Source organism: Lolium perenne, chromosome 2 (genome assembly GCF_019359855.2).
Source record: "Lolium perenne isolate Kyuss_39 chromosome 2, Kyuss_2.0, whole genome shotgun sequence".
NCBI lineage: Eukaryota > Viridiplantae > Streptophyta > Magnoliopsida > Poales > Poaceae > Lolium > Lolium perenne.
The window spans coordinates 281635140-281659610 of NC_067245.2; the positions used below are offsets into that span (position 1 = coordinate 281635140).

The window sequence follows — 24471 nt, forward strand, 5'->3', positions numbered from 1 at the left end:
ATCTTGTCCTCCCAATGCTTTCGGAGTTCCTTGACCTTTGCCAGTCCTTCGTATACCTCCTGCTCGCGCTGGATGAAGTCTTCCACAAAATCTGCGGCGTGCTTCCTTTCCTCAAGCATTGCGGCTGCAGTGTCCTTGAACTTCTTGGCTGTGGCCAGCATCTCCAGTCTCTTAGCTTCTAGTGCTTCTACGTCTTCGGGAGTGATGGGTTTGTTAAGAATATCCGAGTGATAAACCGCATCCATGCCTGCTTGTGCAACCATCTCTTCAGGCGACAGGAGGTCCTCGGAGGAGGAATCCTTACGGGGTCGCTCCCGCGACATTGGGGATCCTTGACGGGATGGCTGAGGGTCGGATTGGGTGTTTGCATCTTCTGATCCAGGTTCTCCCAGCGCCGCCACAGTCGCAAGTACCTGCTTAGGCTGGGCGGATTCAACTTCAGGCTGATCACCGAAACCGTACTCCCCTAGCTTGCGGTTGAACTCTTCAGTATCCATGGAGGGGGTATCCCCGGAAATTGGGCTTAGATTGCCCAAAATCGACTCTTCGGCCGGAGTTCCGCTTTCTCCGACAGGCTCGACCTGATCCAGAGCAGCGTCGTTTTCCGGTGCCTCGACCTGCTCAGGACCAGCTCCGTCTTCTTGAGGGGCGGTTCCGGCGGTATGGGCCAAGAAGTGTACGAAGTGGCACATCTGCTTTTCTAACACCTGGGAGACCCAGGCGGGTCTGCATTGGTCTTCCACCGTTATTTCCTGCTCAGGGGCGGATTGGGTGGGGTTTGAAATTTCCAGATCCGAGGCGGAATCTTCCTTGGGAAGCTCCTGCATCTCAGATCGGATCTTCGCGACTGCGTCCAGCTCGGCGGCGGTCGCGTCTGCGTTACTTACCAGTGGGTTTCCGTCGGAATCGACGGTTTCCCCGATGAAGATGTGTATGCCGCCAACTGGGACGATGGAGAGCTTGACAGGGTTTGTCCTAGCCGGAATCCAGCACTCATCCGGAGGGACGAACGACAGATTTCCGGCGTAAAGGACGGCCCCACAGCGATGGTGTCGTCGTAGCTTCCCATGGCGGAACCCTCCCGGTTCCGGCCTCCAGACGCCGCAGGCCCCACGGTGGGCGCCAACTTTCGTTGCCTAATCGACGATACCTCGGAGGAGGGATCCTCACGAGGGGGAGAAGAAGTAGGGGCCATAGGGCGGAGTGCACACAGGACGGTGGTACGCGATTTACCCAGCTTCGGAACACCTGCACGATGACAGAGCCTACTGCTGCTTGTCTGGAATTATCTGGGCGCTTTCGCGATGTTACAATGAGTTGAGGTTATGCCTCTAGGGCTCCCAGGATCCGGCTTATAAAGGCGCACGGATCTAGGGTTTACATGGAGAGTCCTACCCGGATACAGGTTGCCTAACTACGATACAATGTCTTGCCGTGCACGTCAAGGATTCTCCTTCCCATCTATATCGTGCCGGATCCGGGTTCCTTACCGGGCCTTCATGGATCCGGGTTACTCCTCAAGGTCGGTCGGATCCGGCTCCCTTTACCTGGGCCGGACTTCATCCGTCAGGATCAACAGCAACTGGGCCGCCCGATGGGCCACATGCCTCATCACCATCTGTGGGCCACCCGGGCTTGCCGGATCTAGGCACTGTCGATGGTACACCCATGAAGTATACCCACAACACTAATTTTTCATCTTTCTATTATGTAATATTCAACCACTATTCTTGGGTGGAAGCATCATTTTCCCATTGCCCCATACGTGTGTCAGGGACACTACTCCAAAGTAGGATCCCGGTTCAAATCCGGGTGGTGTACCTACACTTGAAGGGAAGGTGAGCTATCGTTTCTTCGACTTGGTTAGAAAGAGGGAAATTCCCACAATTCGGTTATTCCGCTGAAGTCGGTCCACCTTCCATATGCTATTTTGCATGACCAACCAACCAAAAAATGCATTTAGGGGGTGCCCAAGATCTCTAAATAATCATGTTCATTGCAGCTGGTATGATGCCCCCAAATTGCATTTTATAGGCCGAAGAGCTTTGACGCACTATCTTTTGGCCAAAGACCAGCAAGCCATGGTGAAGTCCAAAATCTCGTCTTTTCTCCATTTGCCACGGTCACCGTGGTTGCCGCCACAAAGAGCTTAGGCTGGTGCCAACGCGGGCTGGAGGGAGGGCGGTACCGCCCGCGATGGGGCGAGAGGGAGGCGAGAGGCGGTGGTTCCACCGCCCGGCGGTAGGGGGCGGTACCGCCCGCCTATAGCCCGCGTTGGAGGCGAGAGCGGGGCGAGAGGGAGGCGATAGCGGTGCTAGTGGGGGTGGTAGGGAAGCGGTAGGGAGGAGAGAGGAAGTGAGAGCTGGCACTATAGCCCGTGCACTGGCACCGTAGGGTGAGAGTGAGGGTAAAAACTGACGTGGCGAGGCTATAGTGGGGTGATGCATTGGCACCAGCCTTATGGTCATGGTTATTGCAAAGGTTCCCAAGCACAATCCACACATTAGTGTTGTCGACCCAGTCAACCCAAAGCCATCTCAATCTTAGAGGCGATTCAAAATTCTCAAGATTCAAAATCCCAATATCTTTTTCGTTGTTGGCCGGCAAACCGCCTCCCAATATTGCAACCCGCCCATGGGTACGCTCGCAGGAGAGCGACGATTTTGATAAACCGCATGCAATTCTTGGAGCGGTAAGCCATTCTAAAGACCTAAACCTGATACCTAATGAACAATGGTGACAAGCTGATGACAAGCTACGTGCTAATTAATTGCACAACCGACAGATTCCCTGTGCGATGAAATAGATTTTCATGACTGATGTACGAGACTATGAGTGTAGTGAACGTCAGTCAGCCAGTGGTTTGGTTGAGACTGTACTTAATGCCCGTCTTGATTTTGTTTCAAGAGTGGGCAAGCAGTGCATGACAGGGAAAGATGCCGTAACGATATCAGAGCTCCACCTAAACCACACAAAAACGGTAGTAGCAGAAATCATGAAATTGAATCGTAATATCTTGGCATCAACCTTCATCATGCATGGGGAATTATTTGGGTGGAATTTAGCAGCAACGTGGATAGTGTTTCACCCTGGGTAACTACTGGACCACTTATTTATCAGTTATCTTATGCACTAAGATATTTGAATACTTCTCCCTCTAGGAAAAAATGCAATTTGAAAATTTCAAGAAATGGCATATATTATATGGTATGGACCGGTTGCCATTAGAGAATTTCCAAGGAAGGGTTGAGAATCCCGGCTGGAAATGGGAATAAGAAAATGTAGCCAGTCGTAGTCAAAGGAAACGCTCAACCGCTCTCGACTAAACTGAACAAAAACTAAACCATGAAGTGAACAAACAGAAGAAGAAAAGGATTAATTAACAATAAAAGATCCGACGTCGTCGTCGGCCACCTCCTCCCCCAGCTGAATTGAACAACTCCATTGTGCAAGTTTGACGCTAGAAAAATCAAGCCTCTTTTCTGTCTTCCATTTTTTTTAAATATATCAAGAACAAGTAAACCACTTATGTATGTGGCAACTTGGTAAGCAGCAGCATCAATCGCAATTCACACCAAGTCAGTCGTTGGTTACAGCTCGTTAATTTCGTGCGTTAAAATCGAATCTACCTCGCTCTAACCGACGGGTTGCTTCGGTCGACGCCCATCGAATCCATGTATGTGGCTCAAAGTCTCGTCAAACTGTCCAGGTGATCGCTCTAGGCGAGAGAGACAGTCTCTGGTTACAGATCATGGCAGCAACCCATATCGTCGCAGCACTTTTTTTTATGTCTACATATTTGCCAACCTTGCACTCAATATATGTAAGCATCGCCTACCATTCTGGCCCTTTGACTATTGACTATAGAGAGTATTATACACAATATACAGATCCGTAGAAATCAAAACAGATAAGGTACAAATAATGTCCTATCTTGTTCTTGTAGATGGTTTTCGAAGGGAAGACTTCTTCAGTTTTGTAAATAGAAAATTCCATGTTGTACATGAGCTAAGTGCTACATTCTTCTTGCCCTGCCATATTTCAATAATCATTTTCACTTGGTATTCGCACACACCCACCTTTTAAATTCGAGCGAGCGATTCTATGGGTTAGAATGACTTCTGCATTACGCATGCACAAGTTGCAGGTACATAACCAGCATCCCTGTTCCCAGACAAACTGCATATTACATTGTTCTCTGTCCAACCTGAAAACAAAGAAGTTCAGATAGTTTGGCCCCGATCGACGATCACTTGATCTAGGCGATGGCCACGGAGTCTCCCCAGCTGTTCCTGTGCCCTATCTCCATGGAGCTAATGGAGGACCCCGTCACGGTGTCCACCGGCGTCACCTACGAGCGCCGCAGCATCGAGCGGTGGTTCTTCAAGTACGGCAAGACGACGTGCCCTGCCACTATGCAGCGCCTTGCTTCCTTCGACCTCACGCCCAACCACACCCTCAAGCGCGTCATCTCCACCTGGCGCGACCGCGCCTCCTCGCCGTCGAGCCCCACCGACGCGCTGGCGCCCATGGCGCGGGAGATGCTGCCGTCGGTGCTCGCCGGCATTGAGGCCACGCCGTTCAAGGTGACCGCCCTGAAGAGCCTGAGATCCTGCATGGCCGTAGACGAGGCGGCGCAGGACGACTTCGTTGCCCGCGACGGCATCCAGGTGCTCGGCCGCGTCATGGCGCAGGCGCTGGCGGAGAGCAGTGCCGGCGGGGACTTCTCGGCGTTCCGGACGTGCGAGGAGGCAGCCGCTGTTTTAGACACGCTCCCGCTCTCAGAAAATGCGTCAGTAGACCTGGTGCTCAAACCGGAGTGCATGAGGCCCATGGTCGCGCTGGTCCAGCGCGGCAGCGCCGAAGCGAGGTTGCACGCCATGTCCATCCTCGACAAGGTCTCCAAGGCCAGTGGCGGCCGCAACTGGGCCGCAGTCGTGGACGTAGACGACATGGTGAAGTCCCTCCTGGACCTTCTCTCCGACGGGGCCTCCTCGAAGCTCAGCTCGCGCGCGCTCGACGTGCTCCTCGATGTCACAGCGCGCTCGCCCTCGAGTGGGCGAGCTCGCCGCGGCAAGGACGTGGTGGAGGTGGGAGCCGTGCGCGTGCTCGTGGAGCTTCTCCCGGACGCCGACCGCCACGTCACCGAGAGGACGCTCCTCCTCCTCAAGCGGCTGTGCAAGTGCCCCGAGGGCCGGCTCGCGTTCGCGGAGCACGGGCTCGCCGTGGCGGCCGTGTCGCGGACGATTCTGCGCGTGTCCGGGCTGGCCACGAGGCAGGCGGTCAACGTGCTGTGGCTGGTGTCGTGCGCAGCGCGACCCTCGGAGAAGGTGCTGGATGACCTGGTGACGAGCGGTGGCGTGTCGAAACTACTCGCGCTGCTGCAGGTGGAGAGCTCGGCGTCGACCAAGGAGAAGGCGGGGAGGATGCTGAGGGTGCACGGCGCGTTCTGGAGGCAGTACCCTTGCTTCCCCGCGGACCTCAAGGATTACCTCAAGTTTCTCAACTGATCTCGATTCTCAGCTGATCTATGCATGCTGTACCATAGCTCGATTTGCGAGCCTAAAGAGAAAATGTTAGGATTGTGTACATGGTGGGAACATTGTTTGTTAGGAAAGATTGAAGCCCGTGTGTTGAGTACGTATGAGCATGTTTGTAGTGTACAGATTATAAATTTTCAAATTGATGGTGGTTTTTTCATCCATCAAGGATTCCATCACTCATCAATTCGAGTTTGACTGAACATATATGATTTTGTAACAGTTGTGCGTTTGAAATATTTTGTTGGACATACATAAACATCTAGTGACATACACAAATATTTTTCCATAGAAGATGAAAACATGTCTCCTTTCAATTGATGGTGTTTTTTTTTCATCCATCAAGGATTCCATCACTTACCAATTAGAATTTGACTGAACATATATGATATTTTGTAACAGTTGTGTTTTTGAAATATTTTGTTGGCCATCATGTCAAGTAAATATATTTTGTTGGACATACATAAACATCTTAGTGGCATACGCAAATATTTTTCCATAGAAGGTGAATACAAGTCTCCGTCTAATTTTTTTAGAAGTTTTTTGAACATCCTATTTCCATACATGCATTCACTTGACATGTACGAATACCATATTTTATTTTATTTACAAAATGTTTTTATGGTTTCATTTTATTTTTTTATTCTTATTGACTAAAATAATTAAAAATAATCCCAAATAGCTTATTGGTATCTATGTTCTCTGCCGCTAAAGGCGGGGTATATTAGCTTCCCCTCTAGCTCATGTTTGTAACTTCATCTCTTATAGAGAAAACAATGATCATCATAAGCTCAAAAGTTAGAGTTAATAAAATTTAAAGTTAACATATATAGCTTCATCATTTGCATCTTCGTATTCATATATGCTTTCGTGATGGAACTGTGCCACACCAGAACGACAGAAAGGGGATTAAACCAACAACAAAAAAGAATCATTATTTTATCAAAATTTGTTAGAATGAACTAATGTAATATTATCCATGAAATACATTTAGTTATTTGAATCTAGTGATTCCAAAGAATTATTCAGTAGTTCTAATTTGTGAAACTTGACATGCAATTAATCCTATTGAGGAAATTGTCTTGGAAATACAGGTTTCCACCTTTCTGCAAAAGCACTTCACTTACTATTTTTTTATCAACACAATATATATATATAAACCAATCAAGAAATTCAATACAGTCCATTTCCATTGTTTTTTCAAGGATAAATTATCGATTTTTTTACCTGTAAATGTATCAGAGCGGAGCAATAGCACATTTGAGTGAAACTTGGCCTAATTTACATCCTCTAATGTTCACTTCATAATACACTCCCTTAGGTGGTTCTAGAGGTGACATAGCAAATGATTAGGTGGTTCTCAATAACGTCCACATGTTGGTCTCCCGCCTTCTTACTTTCTCCAATAAATAACGACGGCCTCCACGTACATCGTCAATGTTGCCTCACTTATCTTTGGGAGGCCGAATGACATGACTGCACCAACATACATCAAGCCACCAATGGAAAGGTGGAGATTGAACAACATGAAGTACCCATGGGGAGCTTTGCAGTGAAAGAATGTACTGTAGAAGAGAAGATGAGACGAAGTAAGAAGAAGAAAGGAGGCTCAAATACCACCAATGAGGATATCTAGCCTGCATCACACATTGAAAGTGTATAAATTTCGCCATTTCGGTTCTTTGGGACCGGCTCCTGTCCAAAAAAGAGAGTGTAAATTATATAAGTTTAGCTTCATATGGGTTTGTCCCACTCGGCCCGGGTACATTTTGGAGGTGAATAGGATGCTTTGGACTTTCAAAATAGCAAACGAACAGTCCACTAGGCCCAGATAACAGCATACTGAGCTGTTACGTGCGGTCCATTTATTTCTAGCCTGCCAGCCTTCGCGGGTAACTCAAAAAATCCAAATCTTCCTTTCGCTTATCGCGCGCGCGCCCTCTCATTTCCCCGCAAACTTCTTTCCCGGGCACTTCGAATCTCGACTTTGAGAATCCAAACGAAACCAGAGGTTCTTCCTCGCGGAGCCGCCCGTCGCTCGCCTCCCCCTACCCGGGATCTCCCGCAGCTGCCATGGCCGGCCTCCCAGACGACGCCGCCCGGCAAAGCCAGGTACGCTTCGTGGCTCCTCCTATCTCCGAGCAGTGCGCCTTTACCGCTCCCCGGCCCAATCAGTCCCCCGGGACACACTGACTCGATCTGGATGTTCTTGCAGGCTCACGGGCGCGGCTCGGTGCCCCTTTCATTCCCTTCCCGTGAGTTTCCCCTCTTACCCTCCTGATGAATTTTAGCCTCTGCTGTTCCGCCGATTTTAGATCTCTGACGCGCGCTCATGTTGTTTCGTTAGAGCCGCCGGACATCAGAAACTGGTTCTCGAGTTACCAGTACGAGTCGCCGGAGGTCCCCGAGCTGGATGCGGCTCTTGGTGGCAACGACGGCAGCGAGACCCAAGACCCATTAGAGGTGAATATTTTCTCATCTGTATCTACTAAATCGCAATCAAACTGTTCGTATCTTTGTACCTTGTCCCAAGTATTCTTACCAATTAGAGTGCTGTGTGTATGCTGTTATCCAGAATCGGCTACCTGGGCTTTCACCTCTGAAAGACACCAGTCAAGATGGCGGCACTGCATTGAAAGGGGGCTGTTTTGGGAGCCGATCTGAGCAGGGTGAGGTTTCTGCTACAAGGGATATCCTTCAGCTTGGTAGGAGCACAGTGGAGCAGGGCACAAAAAGGAAGCGAAGCCTGCGGGGGTTGTTTGGGGCAGGTTTTCTGGATGATCCTGACGAAGCTGCTCAAACTGAAAATGCAGTGGTGTCAGTTTTGCACACAAGTGCGGTGGATCATATGTGCAATTTCAACTGGATCGGCTTACAGACTAGACAGAACAGCCACGGCGGCGCAGCTGAACACAACGAGCTGCTGGTGGATAGCGATAGCACCATCATTGCTGAAACTCAAGAAAAGCCCAGAGGAGGTCAGGAGACCGACCACCGTAAATGGCCAGTTAATTGTGGTGGTACTTTGAACTGGGTAGGCTTACGAGATAGAAAGCGCAACTACGAAGGCGCAGTTGAACACAGCGAGCTGTTGGCGGATAGTGACAGCACCATCATAGCTGAAACTCAAGGAAACCCCCAAGCAGGTCAGGAGACGGACCACAACAATGTGCGAGTTAATTGTGCTGTTAACTTCAACTGGATAGGCTTGCAAAATACAACGCACAACTTTGAAGGTGCAGTTGGAGACAGCGAGCTGCTGGCGGATAGTGACAGAACCATCATAGCTGAAACTCAAGAAAATTTCCAAGCAGGTCAGGAGATGGACCAAAACAAAGGGCGAGTTAATTGTGCTGTTAACTTCAACTGGATAGGCTTAAGAAATAGAACTCACAACTTTGAAGGTGCCGTTGAACACAGCGAGCTGCTGGCGGATAGTGACGGCACTATTATAGCTGAAACTCAAGAAACCTCCCCAGGTGGTCAGGTGAGCAACCACAGCAAACGCCTAGTTAATTTTGGTGGTACTAGTTTAGCTGATATTGAAGAAGGTTTCCTAGAAGAAGGTATTGAGCACAGCAACCTGCCAGTTAATTCTCATAGCAAAGGACTAGCAGATGTTGAGAAACCTAAACGAAATCTGCGGGATTTGTTTGGGGCAGGATTTTTTGACGACCCTGACAAAGCTAACGACTCTGAAACTCACCTGGAGTCTGCTGTACAGAGAAATACAGTGCAGCCTCTGTCAAAAAGCAATGCTGTACGCTTACCTCATATAAAACACGTCCATGAAAGCACAGCCGGATACAGCGAGTTACTGGTGAATTGCGACGTTGTCAGTTTGGGTGAAACTCAAGATCTCCCAGGAGGTCAGGTGATCGAACACAATGGACTGCCAGTTAACTGTGGTGCTACAGGTTTATCAGCAGATACTGAAGGTTTCCTTGAAGATGGCATTGAACACAGCAAACTGCCAGCTAATTCTGATAGTACAGGTGCAGCTGATATTGAGAAAACTGGCATCAAACACCTCATACTGCATGCTAATCATAGTGGTATCTGTTCGGCTCTCACTGAAGAAAGGTCTGGTGGAGATGAAACCAACTGCGCAAAGTCTATTCTGAATCATAGGAAAGCAGAAGCAACGGTTGCAACAGATGGTTTCATTGCCATCGGGAAAAAGCTGAAGTCTATAGAGGAATGCAGGGTAAACAAAATCCCTAAGCCCTCAAGGGCACGAGAGATGGTGACTTTGCAAGAGAACCGTGGAATTTTGGGGACTCAGAATGCTTCAGCCCGAGATCACACAAGAAGCCCCTTATCAGATAGGACTAATCTTTCAGAAGTTGCAGGAGCCCCAGAACCAGAGATCACCGGGAAATGGAAGTGCCCTCGCAAAGGCAAGCCCTACGTTGCCCCTCCAATGAAACAGCTGCGGTTGGAACAATGGGTGCGCAGAACGAACTAATATTTTTACATTGTTAGTTTTATCAAGGAGACTTTGCATCAGGGCGAAGCCTTCAGTGCTTGCCTGACCAATTAGTTGCCATGTTCCGCCTTTGGAGTTCGATCAGAACCTGCCGCTAGCCTGCTACATTCATCTCTCGTGATATCTGCAGCTGACTGAATGTAGACAAACTGAGAAACCTTGCAATGCGTGTTTCAGTTGCCATTTATCTCGTACTACCTGTTATACAGCCTTCAAAGTTGCACGACATAATCTGTTGCTCCCACCATGATTGATTTGTTGTTTGTCATTCACCCCGTTTGGTTGCAGTAGTTAGGCTAGGAATTGTTGGAATTTACGGGCTTTTGGCCTATAGAAATAGTAGATTGCTGAAAATATCGTGCAAAGTTCATATGGAGTGTAGGAGAGTTGCGACCACCTTGTAAGGGCTCTCTTTTTCACCTAAAGCACGAGAACGTGGAACAAACTAGACATGAATACTTCTTGGAAAGTTATGAACGGTTGTTTTCAGTGGTGGAGCCAGCAGTCAGGGAGGCTGGGCAAGAAGTATTGGCTGTGATGGTGGTCAGCTTTTGCCCTACAAACTTCAGTACTAATCATGAATGGAGAGTTGGAGACCCGCAAAACAAAAAAGAGAGTTGGAGACTCGCTGGATGAGCCTAGGGTTGCCAGAAGGTCTCTCTGCCCCTGCTTGTTTTCATACACGTAAATATCTTGTTTTTTCTTTTCGAGAAAACGCAAAGGACTCTTTGCATTTCATTTCTGTAAAAAGATAGAAAGTTTTACAACCCTCCTAAGAGGCAGATTACAAGAGTAAGAGCTTAATGGATTTCCCAGGTTGTCGGTAAGAGGTTGCGCAGTCCCAGGGCGCTAGCTCTCGACCACAACCTAGCTTCTTCCTTGATCAAGGCAACTCTCGCGCTGGCGGAGAGCTGTGCACCGTCGAAGATGCAATCATTCCATTGCATCCACACCGTCAAAGATGCTGTAAATATCTTGTTTTGATACTCATTGGTTTTTTATATTGCCAAATCATTTTATTTTGAAATATATGAATAATTTCATTAGACGCCACCACCACCAATCAAAAGGCCTACAAGAGTTTTCTATGTTGTGATGACCAGTAGAAATGACTTCATATTGTACGTTCTATCAAATTAAATATATGTGGAGGAGAAAGGGACACTCTCCCAGTTACGCCCACGCGTTGGAAGAGCGGCAGGGACATCGTAGTGAGGGCTCCTCTTCTTCACGTCCACAAAGAGCCAGCCTCACCGAAAGTGTAGAAGCAGCTGCGACCAGCTCATGGGAACAAAGGCTCGGCCCGGTATGGGGATGAAGGAAAGGCACCCCGAACTCTCCATCGGGTTGGTAAGGTGCATGGATTAATAAGAGCGAAAGAGGGCAATGGATGGTGAGATGCCGACAAAGGCCTCACACTAGAAGGCGAAGATTGCCAGTATGGTGATACTGTTGGGATGAAGGTGGAGCACTGAAACCTGATAGTGCTCCAGGACAGCAGTGAAGAAAGCAGAAAACGGCGGGACCAGCCCGGCCGTAATACAATGAAGAAGGAGGGGGTACGCAGTGGATGGAAGATCGCTGACACACGCGGTGGCCATCCACATCCTGGTGGCACCCACTCGTTGGTCTTAGAGGCGCCGGTGTGCCGAGCTTTCTGAAGGCTCGGGGCACGGCAATCCACGACTCCGCCAGGGCAAGTCGCGGGGCCGCCGGTGGCGGAGCCATGATCACTGCAGAAGAGGACCCTTCGGCCGCCATCAATGTCGTGGTGCGAGCGCTACAGATGGAGGGAAGGTAATTGGAACGCTGGAGCTGAAGATGTCTGGGAAGCTGAGCAAGCGGGGGCGAGTTGGCCGGCGACAAGGAACAACCCCCTATTTATGGGAGGTTTTCCCAAGAGGGCACCGCTCCCCACGAAGCCCACTTCCTGGTCCAACGGTCCAGATGACACACTTCCTCCATAACCAGCGGCTCAGGCGACAACCGTTTAAGTCGTGGGTTGACTCAAGTTACATACCGGGCCCAACCACGATGGGGCCCCTGTCCTTTTGCCTCCTGACGAACACGCAAAGGACACATGCCCGGGGGCTACTGTGAGATCCCTGGCAACTAGGGTGCCAAGGACCTATGGTTGCTTGGCCCATGATAACTCTTCGGAAGCAATCACTCTGGGAGGCAACTCTCGAATGAGGCTCCGCGAGGTATAAAACCCTCTCGGAGATATCAAGCTGAAGAAAAAGACAGGCACGGGGAGGAACTCCCTCACGGAGGTTCCCACGCCCTCGTCCTCTACAAGCCAGACGGCCCCTTCCAGGGATGATAAGATCAATCAAGAAGCTTAGGATTACTTCTCCACCTAGCCTGCCGCAAGGATTAGCGGAGTGGGCTCCCGGGCTACCAGACAAGAAAGGCCTGCGCTACTCACGTCATGGCTGAGCTCACAAAGCTCCATCCTGAGGAGGCAAGATTATTTTGCCCCTTTGATGATTAAAGCAGGCTAGACGAGGCCAGAAGACCAAGGCCCTGCCCTTGCCCCTTTAGTGCAAGGCTGGGTGGACGGCGCAAGCGGCCAACGGAGGCGTCATTGACGACCTCAGCACCTGACATGGGTCGACACTTTAATCGGCCATGGACTGTGTACATCTTGTAAAGAGCGGGAGTTTCCCGCCCTCAGTTTAGAGATGTGGGAACCCTTCCCCCTCAAGATATTTCGAGGGGAAGAGCACCAACTCCTCTATAAAAGGGTTAGCCTAGCTAGCATAGAAGGAGACGATCCTGAGCGATCACAAACCCTAGATATCTGTACGGTCATCTTCTCCATTGTGACCTGCAATACATACACCAAAGCTGGATGTATGGGTTTACCTCTCCGAGGGCCCTGAACTTGGGTAACTGCGGTCTCTCTCTCTGCAGTGCCCGCCTTCGGTAAGGCGATGACGTGATCTTTATTCCCCTGTGTTCGGACCTTTGGGGTTCGGTGATACCCGTGCTCCTTCACGGACACAGATCTCCGCCAGACTTGGTATGAGTAGGTGCAACGGTGATGCCAACCAGGCTGATCAGATAGAAGAACAAATGAGATGTAGATCCGTCCATGATGGAGGTGAGATGAACACATAGGAGGAAGGGTCTGGAGATAATTAGTCTGGTTGTGCATGCGATGGTGCCATGGTGGGAACTAATAGGAGAAGAATCGACGACCTCTCGCCTACCTCACACATCCGTCTAGAACGTTGCATTTCCTGAGATTGCTACAATTGACGGTTGCTCGCGTGCCTCATGGATCGGGTTAATTCGCCCTGAAAATGCGGTGAGGTTAGACATTGCCAAGAGTCGGGGCAGATGATGGGGATAGCAGGACGTGCAACAGAATAGAAACGACATGTGAAAGCCAATAGAATCATTTGAGGTGACGTGGCTACTTTGCATGGCTTGGAAAATCAGGAAGTGGGAAATTCCTATTTAGAGATAAAAGATAAAACATAGAAGAAACCATAACGATGGGGCTTCAAAGACACAAACAAAAATGCATAAAATAAAGGGAATTCTTAATTGATTCATCCACATGTAATGTTCTATTTATAATCTTACGTAATACATGATATGCATGGAAGCCGTCTCTTAAATTTTGTTTGCGCCCTTTCTATAATAATTCAGTTATATAATTATAGAAGAGATATCATATAATTTAGACTAAGAAACAAGAATGAGCATAATTGGCGGGATATGCCGAGAAAGCATGAAGTTGATATGATTTTTGTTAGTATTACAAAATATGGAAAAATAACTCCACAAACTATAAGACAAAATTGATTGCGAGAGTGGAGAAAAAACCAACTATAATGTTAGAGTACATCCACTTGGAATCATAAACAATTAAGTTACTCTAGGTTTGGATTTATAAATATGCAAAATATTTAGCACTTAACACATGAAGCGTAAAAATCTCAACACATGAAGTATCATATCTTTTAATGTATTATTTTCGTACATTATATCTAAAAATGGTGTCAATAAGAAGATTATTACATTCAGTATGAAGTTTCAAAATATGTCAGTGCTAACCGCGCAATTGCGCGGGTCACCATGCTAGTTGGTTAATAAAAGGAAAGGTCGGTTGGATTTGGTATGCGCAAGTTTATCGCCTTTGTGGCGTGTGTTTTGTAACAATTCACCTTTTGGCGCCCTAGGTGTCATAGTTTGTTCTATAAGGTGGGGATTGGTTACCCTCTCCACTTGAACCTTTGGTGCTTGAGTTACCTTATTGTATGAGTATTTTTTTTCAATTTAGGAGTAGTATGTCATGTACGGGATTCATTTTTAAAAAATTGTTTGGCACATGTTATGTTTTCAATACGGTGTCCCTTGAATCTCAATCAATTAATTTATATTTAATTAATAACTAGAGCACCTAGTGATTGCTAATTCTATATTTAATTTAGAGAAAACATAGAATTACAAATATAATTTCTATACATGTAAATGTTGGCATCTTCTCTACTTTTGAATATTGTCTTAAAAATAACTATTGATTTTCTTATTTTTGCGTATTGCCATCATCTCATATGTTCACGTGGCTATAACCAACAAAGCCTTATAATTCCACTTGTGGGTTTGCTACTTTGGTAGACGTTGAACCAACGTTTGTAAGTGACACAAGAAATTAAGAATGGAGTGTCTTTTTTTAGATCAGAATGAAGTGTTTCTCAACTAGTACTTGAGGGAGTCATACACTTTTATTTATTCATGAAAACATATAAACAAAAAGGCCCAGCCGATACAACTGTATTGGTTACTCAATGGATAAATCAAATAAGACAACATATTTTCAGGATTATGACTTAATTCTTAAGCCAGTATATTGAAATTCATGTTTTAGATCGTACCATGTTTTTATTATATATTGAGTTTGTGGCATGTAATGTATAAGTGCAGCTATAACAAATGGTAATTATTTAACTTCTGAACTACCTATTTCACTATAATGTCAAAAATGAATTAGGACTTGTCTAAAACGGACATTTCATGTCAAACTTATTATATTCCAATCTAGTATATTAAAATTATTATATTACTTTATGGATAATGTCAACAATTCCATATCGTTATGGAGGGTGTTTAAGATGAGTAAAGAATAATCCGTGAAGTTTGTACCAAATTTTGCATATTTTTAATGTGAAACTTTATTTTCATTTACATGGTTTGGCCCATTGATATGTTTTTTTGGTTTGATAGAAGGATAAAACCCAGTGTTGAGGCCAAAACTATCGATATATGAAATATTTGTATACATCATCTGGTCATCTTCATGGCCACCATATTCTAAACAATTGGCAAATTTTGATTTAAACTTTATGTGGTGGACTTTTTTTTTGATAAACTTGATTTCAGGTTATCTTAAATGTTAGTTTAATAGTATATAAAAAATACTACAAATATTGTATTGTTCAATGTCTTAACACAGATACACAATATTGGTTTTCCCGATGATTGGGTTTAAAAGTTATTGTACATGTTGGTGTTGTTTGAATGATTCCACAATTTGTAGTAATCATGGAATCCCCCCCCCCCCCCCCCCAAAAAAAAAATAGTAAGGACATTTACTATGGAAGCACAAACTAGTTTTGTTACATATACTACATATACATCGTGGTATCACCATCAGTGAGTTAAGGCACAATAATCCCGTAGAAGGAAGTCGAACAAAGTACAAGGTGAAGAGCATGGAGACACGATTTACCTAGGTTCATTCCCCTAAATCGAGTAGAAAATCTATGTTTTTTCCTTGCAGTATTTTCTCCTAATATATTGTTTACAACAATATATATTTTCTAAAAGTATTAAACCAAGATTTATCTCACCAAGGTCTAGGGTTTATGTAACTGATGTCTTAAGTGGGTCTAATATTGCTTGATGTTTTTTGCATCCTCCAGATCTTTTAAATATGTTACTTGCCTTAACCTTCAAGTTGATGTATGCCCAATTCCATACTATGACGATAAATCCTTTTGGCTTAAACTCTAGATTCCATGTTTTTTCCCACACACGAGTCTTTCCATCTATAACCGATATAACGTGTTCTCGAAGAGTTCCTTGCACTTGTACATGTTCAATTTGTATCTTGGACGATGTACTATATTTCATACCAAAAAATCTTATATCCATTATAAACCCCCCCTCTAGCCACAAAATTTTGTTGTTCTTCCTCTAAAGTATTCATACCGTAGGTAGCTCTCTGACTTCTAGTTCTAGGGTAACATCCAAATAATATTTTTCTTCGACATTCTTCATCCATGGTAGAACATAAAATTTACTATAGGTTGTCCACAGTCGGAAGTGTTCCCATTTAGTATTTAGAAGTTGACGCAGACTCCTCTCCCTTACTAAGAAAGAGACGGCTAACCAAACATGTTGGTATGTCTCCGCACATCTATGGGTGAAGTATGTTAGTGGATGCATGCACATAGTTTATACAATTATTAACCTATATCCAATATATGATATGGCTACATATGAGTACGAGATATGAGTACGAGGGGTGTTTCTATAAATGTTGTACATGGAAAGGACTTGTGTGTGGATAAGGAAATAGATAGCATGGAATCTTAAATTTAAACTGATTATGGATTATTCACTTAGTTTGTTATGATCTTGTTACTATATGGGATTACCATTAACTTGGACATCAAGGGAATGCATATATTTAATGATCCTAGGATTAGACAATTGGTTTCCCCTTTATTAATTCCAAATGAAAGTGTACAGAAGAAAACCAGTGTTGGATACCCTACTAGTTAGCAAGGAAATCTCGGAAATAATATTGCTCTTGTTTATTGGATGATGTGATTATTATTCTCACAAACAAGAATCCACGGATAACCATGCCGGTCAGCACAAAAATCCCACGTCCATGCAGTTTATTTCTCTTATGGGTTGAGATTAGGAAACAAAATATACCTTATCTTTTTTATCAACAGTTCCCTAGAGTATTGGGTAATACATCATTGTTCTTGATCTCCAAATTCTATTGTTCATAAAATTTTGAATATATATATGTAGCATGCATATATTTGTTTTCTATGTTTACTTATTGATTGTGCATAGTTATGTATAATTCCCATGCTAGATTTAGGAAAAAATGGTGAATTGTTTTATTCCATAGGTGGCAATGAAATTTGAGCCTCCATCTCATATATATATTATCTCTATAGTGAATATACTCATTAAGGGAAATTATTAAGATGGTTTATCACTTTATATAATGAACTATTTGACAACTGTATTAAACACAATGAATATTAACCAATACAATAGATAACATTGATCTTATGCAGTTTAAACAAATCTTTATTGAAAAAGATGGTTTCTTTAAAAAGTAAATGTGAAGAAACAACATAGTAGATAACCATCGATTATGACTCCCCAAGTTACATCAAGAAATAAGAACTAAAATTTTCCAAGCAAGGATTAAAAAAGATGGTTTCTTTAAAAAGTAAATGTGAAGAAACAACATAGTAGATAACCATCGATTATGAGTCCCCAAGTTACATCAGGAAATAAGAACTAAAATTTCCAAGCAAGGACTGCTATGTTGGCTCACACCCACACAACATACTTTCAACGCTTATGTTATTCCTTTTGATTCATTTTACTTTAGAAAGTAACAAAGAATTAATAAATTTTCTGCACTTAGGCTTGAATCTCTATGACTTCATCCATCCTAGCACTTGTATAAATATTTTTCTAAGCAATACTAGTCATGGGATGTCGAGCTACATGTGAAAATTTACTATGATGGCTTTTCTTTCTTGCTTTGTTGTTGGAACTCATGTGACCACCATAGGCTTGATGTGAGTTGAATGTAAATTGCAAATATTGCACGTGTACCTATGTGAGGCCATAGACCCATGAGAATTGGCATTATCAAAAGTTTCAATTAGGGCACCTACAAGGGTCTTCTCTTCTCTTGGGGCATTCACGGATCCCACAGATGAAACAAGAGAGTAAGGAACACCATAAGGAGATCCATGTGATAACATCCCATGTTGTACTTCCTGATGTTGTATTGTATTTTGTATTAAGGGGTGACTACTTTGAGTAAAAAATTCCAGTGGTAGTGATTTACCTCGTAAGAATGCGTGGTGAGCATCTCTTTGATTGGACCTTCATCCAATCCCTTACTAGTGTTAAGGTGATAGAGCCTCCATGGGCAAGATCTGCATTTGTTGAGATAAGTCTAAGTAGTTCCTAATAGGGTTTCCGAGGAAGTTTTGGCCACGAGAGCATTTCTTGTTGGTTCTAAGATAATTCCCAACTATTGGGTTGAAATGAAATATTGTTTTGCACTAGTAAAGAAGTCGGAGTTTTCTTGGTCTACAATTGGCTTGGTGCCGATAGGGATGCATTCCTTTGGTATAGCATCATGGATTTTTCTCTGGCATCATTGTAGCTTTGTGGTGCATGAATAATAGGTTGGGTGTTCCTCATCTAAGATGTATGTGGTGAAGAGGACTTAACGCTGCTTGATCATTCAACATTGGCATGGTCGCATACAAGTACAAGGGAAGTGTATATAACTTCTAATCTCTGTTGTAATTGAAAAGGACTTGTGCGTGGATAAGGAAGTATATATCATGGAATAATAAGTTTAAACCCACTAGGGATTATTAACTTAGTTCGTACTTGGATATCAAGGAAATCCATATATTTAAGGATTAGACAATTTGTTTCTTCTTTATTCTAAATGAAAGTGTAGACAAGAAACCCAGTATTAGATACCCTACTCCATACTTAGAAAGGAAACCCACTAAAATAAATGTGTTGACTTGTGACCTTCCTCGTAGTGACCATGGGTAAACTCATAATAATTCTATGATGATTTTTCTCTAAATGGTCGTTAGCTGGTTGGGGGGGGGGAGGGGGATTCAAAACCCTAGAAAATTATGATGATTTGAGTCAAAAGCATCTTAATTTGATTACATAAAATCATTATCATTTGGTGAACATAATTAACGATGTTATTTCTCATCGACTATGACAAATTTAGATCGTCGTAACACATAATAAGATCAATTTTTTAGGTACAATGTGGTGACTGGATAAAAAAACTTTAGAATTATCCTACGTGTCATGGGACCTACGTACATCTCAGAAAAGAATATTTCTCTTATTTATGGGATAATTCAGCCATGTGGTTATTATTATCGCAACAATTAACCCGCTGATAACCATGTTGGCCTGCAAAAAAGCACACTTACATGCATTTTATTTCTCTTGCATACGAGTTAACAACACGCAATTGCAGACCTACTTTTTTTATCATCGGTTCCCTAGAGTTTTTCTGTAATACATAATTTTTGTTGAGCTTCAAATTCTCTTGTTCATAAATGTTCAACATATATAGATGTAGCATGTGTATATTTTTATTCTATTTTTTTTAGTTCTGATTGATTGTGCATAGCTATGTTTCTAATTTTAAGAAAAAATGGTGAATTGTTTTAGTCCATAGGTGGTGATGACATTTGAGCATCCATGTCATATCTATACTGTCTCTGTAGTGAAGCTACTCATTAAGGTAAATTATTTGAGATGTTTTATCACTTATATAGTGAACTATTTTGAAGCTGGTATTAAACTGTAATCAATAATAACCAATATGGTAGAAACATTCATCTTACCTAGTTCAACCAAAAGTTAATTCAAAATTTGGTTTCTTTAAGAATTAAATGTTAAAGAAAACAACATATTACATAGACATTGATTATGAGTCCGCAAGTTACAAAGGAAAATAAGGAAAAAAACAGCCAAGCAAGGACTGCTATGTTGGCTCACACCCACACAACATACTTTCAGCTCTTATGTTATCCTTTTTGATTTATTTTACTTCAGAAAATAATGAAACCTTAATAAATTTTCTCCACATGGGCTCGAACCTCTATGACTTCATCCATCCTGGCACTAGTATTTGTCTTAATAATACTAGTCATGTGATGCCGAGCTTCATGGGAAAATTAATTTGATTGGCTTTTCTTCCTTGCTTTGCTGTGGGAACTCTTGTGCCCACCATAAGCTTGATGTGAGTTGAATGTGCGATTGCAAATGTTGCATATGTACCTACGTGAGGCCATAGGCCCATGAGAAGTAGAACTATCAGAATTTTCATCTGGGGAACCTACAAGGGTCTTGTCTTCTTTTGGGGCATGCACGGATCCCTCAGATTGAATAGGAGAGGTAGGGACATCATAAGGATCTCCATGGGATAACATACCATGTTGTACCTGTTGATATTATATAGTATTGTGTGAACAGGTGACTATTTTTAGGAAATCAAATAAATTCAAATGGTAATGAGTTTACCTCGGAAGCACGTGTGGGGGGCATCTCAAAGATTGAACCTTCATCCAATCCTCCAACAATGTTAAGGTGGGCATGAACAACTGCAATAGGATCTTCTTGGAGTAAGGATGTGAATGATGGAGGCTCCATGGACAAGATCTGCATTTGTTGAGATAATTCGAAGTAGTTCCCAATAGGGCTTCCAAGGAAGTCTTGGCGTGAGAGCATTTGTTGTTGGTTCTGAGATAATTCCCTATTGTTGGGCTGAAATGCAATGTTGTTTTCCACTGGTACGGGAGTTGTATGGGGCAACAATGGGCTTGGTGGTGCTAGGGGTACATTCCTTTGGTATGGCATCATGGTAGTTTCTTGTGGTGCATGAATGATAGGTTGGGTGTTCCCCATCGATGATGTGTTTGGTGAAGATGAATTTGGGGCTACTCGATCATTCAAGATCGGCATGGCTGCCATGCCTCTCAATGTTTCATGCATGTGGGAAATGTTTGCCTCACTTTCATTAGACTTCGCCTTATTAGGATAGGAGCCATCTAGATCCATGTCACCTATCAAGATCGAGAGTTTTCAATGGAAAACTATGGAAAGGAGAGATGCAAAGGCCACATTGATTTCTTATTTTTATGATGATATTACATGGGGTGATATTAGGTCTATTTATAATGACCTTACAAAACTATGAGCGTGACTACTAGGATGTATTCTTTGATTATGCAATTATCTAGAAGATCTTAATATTAATAATTACTATTCACACAATATCTATAAGATATGGTTATTAATTTTTCTAATAATTAGTGATATCTTATAGGATATTTTATTATAAAATTTAATCTCTGCATGATTTGGTATAAATGTTAGCATTAACTCATATACAAACAAATTGAATAATATATGGTATGATTAAAAAGTATAGAGTCACCCGTGTGTTATGTTACCTTGGAAGAAAAAAGAACCATCTGGGTTTCGTAAAATAAAAAATGCATGCATGTCCCTAAACAAGTGATAATGTGTAAATTTATTCGCTGAGTGTCCAAAATTGATTTTATTTTCATCTTCCATATTCTTGGACATGAACAACAAGAGTGAGGAAGTTTTATTTTCATAGATTTTAGGGTTTCATAGTTGATTTGAATCTCCATGCAAGTAAAACATGAATGAGTCATTCCGTTAGACATGAATGGCCATGACCCTTAGTGGATCCTTTGGTTCCTCATGGTAATTCACATGATTCCATATATATTTTTGTATCATTTGTATCTATTACAAGCAAGTGTGGAAGGTGGTAGTAGATAATCTAAATTATCTAACATTTTTCTTCGATAAATTGAAAATGGATGTGGAGATATATTCGAATGCATACCAAAATGGAAAACGATGTGGACACTATCTGGATTTTTTTGCAAATACAAAAACATATACGCTATTGAGTTTGAAATAAATTTGGACATGCAAATTACTATATCTGTATCCGAATAAAATTATAATATCTACTTTTAGTTATTCTAGAGCGATATATTCGAATTACCCAACCTAAAAACCTAACAAATTGGTAAAATGTACTTTTTTGTAATTGAGATTGAAACTATTGTGTATTATATCAGTATATTTATCTCTCCACCATTCTATAGGTTGCTTAGTATAATACACGATCCTATTATTCCATTATATTTGTATTTGTACGAAACTGAGAAAACTTCCCATTTTCATCCGTATTCGAGTACATCTGTTTGGTATTCATATCTAGTAACATACATGTTTGTGTCCATATTCGTATTGAAATGAAAATGGATGTGGGAAGGGAACTAGCCAATCTTCCTCCAATCAATTTCCACCTTAGTTCGAATCCAACACATGCATCATGAAAATGACTCATTGTGTGTCCTTCTCAGTCCATGGATCCTTCCCATCCATCTCATCAACTCACACATGTTGAGTGCGCATGGGGATCAATATTCACATTCATTCTCCAACTTCCGGGCTTTCCATGGAGCATCCGCCCAATCATACTGAACCCAAGATGCGACCTCTGGCGCATAGCTTTTGGATATGAGTTTCCCAAGATTTCTTACCGGTCAAAGTATTTAAATTGGCATCCTCCTTATGGTGTCAAAGTATTTAAATTGGCATCCTCCTTATGGTGTATATATAGATTTTGATGTGACTATAACCTATGCAACACACTTGACTGAATGCTCGGAGGGCATGTTACTAGCGATGTGGCACCTGAACTTTATACTTTCCTATCCCAATGTTTTAATTAAATATGATATATCGCTACTTAAATTGATATGTAGGAACCACTGCCAGGAAAAGGCGTATAGTCCCAGGGTTACCACCGGCTGATGACCCACAAGTATAGGGGATCGCAACAGTCTTCGAGGGAAGTAAAACCCAATTTATTGATTCGACACAAGGGGAGACAAAGAATACTTGAAAGCCTTAACAGCGGAGTTGTCAATTCAGCTGCACCTGGAAACAGACTAGCTCGCAAGAGTTTATCAGTAGTAACAGTTTTATAGCAGTATCAGTAGTGAAATAACAGCAGCAGAGTAACAAAGACAGCAGTAGTGATTTTAGTAAACAGCAGGATTAAAATACTGTAGGCACGGAGACGGATGAACGGGCGTTGCATGGATGAGAGAAACTCATGTAACAGTCAAGCAGGGCATTTGCAGATAATAATAAAATGGTATCCAAGTACTAATCAATCAATAGGCATGTGTTCCATATATAGTCGTACGTGCTCGCAATGAGAAACTTGCACAACATCTTTTGTCCTACCAGCCGATGGCAGCCGGGCCTCTAGGGAAACTACTGGATATTAAGGTACTCCTTTTAATAGAGTACCGGAGCAAAGCATTAACACTCCGTGAACACATGTGATCCTCACATCACTACCATCCCCTCCGGTTGTCCCGATTTCTGTCACTTCGGGGCCATTGGTTCCGGACAGCGACATGTGTATACAACTTGCAGGTAAGATCATAAACAACGAATATCTTCATGAATCAATAACATGTTCAGATCTGAGATCATGACACTCGGGCCCTAGTGACAAGCATTAAGCATAACAAGTTGCAACAATATCATAAAAGTAACATCTACGGATACTAGGCACTATGCCCTAACAATCTTATGACTATTACATGACCAATCTCATCCAATCCCTACCATCCCCTTAGGCCTACAACGGGGGAATTACTCACACATGGATGGGGGAAACATGGCTGGTTGATGTAGAGGCGTTGGCGGTGATGATGGCGATGATCTCCTCCAATTCCCCGTCCCGGCGGAGTGCCAGAACGGAGACTTCTGGCTCCTGAGACGGAGTTTCGCGATGTGGCGGCGTTCTGGAGGGTTTCTGGCGACTTCGACTTCTCTCCGTGCGTTTTTAGGTCGAGGCCGATAAGTAGTCCGAAGGAGGGCGTCAGAGGCCGGCCGAGGGGGCCACACCATAGGGCCGCGCGGGCCCCCCTAGGCCGCGCCGCCTTATGGTGTGGGGCCCTCGGGCCTCCACCTTATTTGTCCTTCTGGCTCCGTCGATTCAGGAAAATAGGGCCTTCTGCATAAATTCTGAGGATTTTCCCGAAAGTTGGATTTCTGCACAAAAACGAGACACCAGAACAGTTCTGCTGAAAATAGCGTTAGTCCGTGTTAGTTGTATCCAAAATGCACAAATTAGAGGCAAAACAATAGCAAAAGTGTTCGGGAAAGTAGATACGTTTTGGACGTATCAACTCCCCCCAAGCTTAGCTTATTGCTTGTCCTCAAGCAATTCAGTTAACAACTGAGCGATAAAAGAACTTTCACGAACACATTTGTTCATATGATGTAAATATTCTCATGCTATGGCTAACACTTAGGCAGTTCATAATAAGGTACATGCAAATAAGATCATCCATAGCTATGTCAATCATGGAAAGGTACCAACAATTAATAATAAGCATCATGAACCATGTATATAAGCAGGATTGCAATGTTCATAAAAGAATATGATAGAGTGGTATCTCGCTTGCCCATATTTGATCAGCAAAACATAAATGCTCAGGCACCTCTGAAGTTCATAGAAAGACTAGAAATAGTGAT

General features: G+C 43.4%; 2 protein-coding genes across 2 annotated transcripts; both read left to right on the forward strand.

The window, feature by feature from the left end:
- The first annotated feature begins 4067 nt into the window (after window positions 1–4067).
- On the forward strand, window positions 4068–5760 carry LOC127336559 (E3 ubiquitin-protein ligase PUB23-like). The gene has a single exon (XM_051363387.2). It carries the CDS (start codon window positions 4266–4268, stop codon window positions 5508–5510), a length of 1245 nt encoding a protein of 414 aa, XP_051219347.1. The 5' UTR covers window positions 4068–4265; the 3' UTR covers window positions 5511–5760.
- A 1743-nt stretch (window positions 5761–7503) lies between these two features.
- LOC127336560 (uncharacterized) lies at window positions 7504–10276 on the forward strand. Its single transcript, XM_051363388.1, has 4 exons — window positions 7504–7652; window positions 7756–7795; window positions 7888–8003; window positions 8116–10276. Exons 1-4 carry the CDS (start codon window positions 7614–7616, stop codon window positions 10006–10008), a joined length of 2088 nt encoding a protein of 695 aa, XP_051219348.1. The 5' UTR covers window positions 7504–7613; the 3' UTR covers window positions 10009–10276.
- The last annotated feature ends 14195 nt before the right edge of the window (window positions 10277–24471 follow it).

Coding starts and splice junctions, on each gene's coding strand:
- LOC127336559 (XM_051363387.2), top strand. CDS start 4,266: ATGGCCACGGAGTCTCCCCAGCTGTTCCTGTGCCCTATCTCCATGGAG.
- LOC127336560 (XM_051363388.1), top strand. CDS start 7,614: ATGGCCGGCCTCCCAGACGACGCCGCCCGGCAAAGCCAG. Junction 7,653..7,755: donor ACGCCGCCCGGCAAAGCCAG/GTACGCTTCGTG, acceptor ATGTTCTTGCAG/GCTCACGGGCGCGGCTCGGT. Junction 7,796..7,887: donor GCCCCTTTCATTCCCTTCCC/GTGAGTTTCCCC, acceptor TTGTTTCGTTAG/AGCCGCCGGACATCAGAAAC.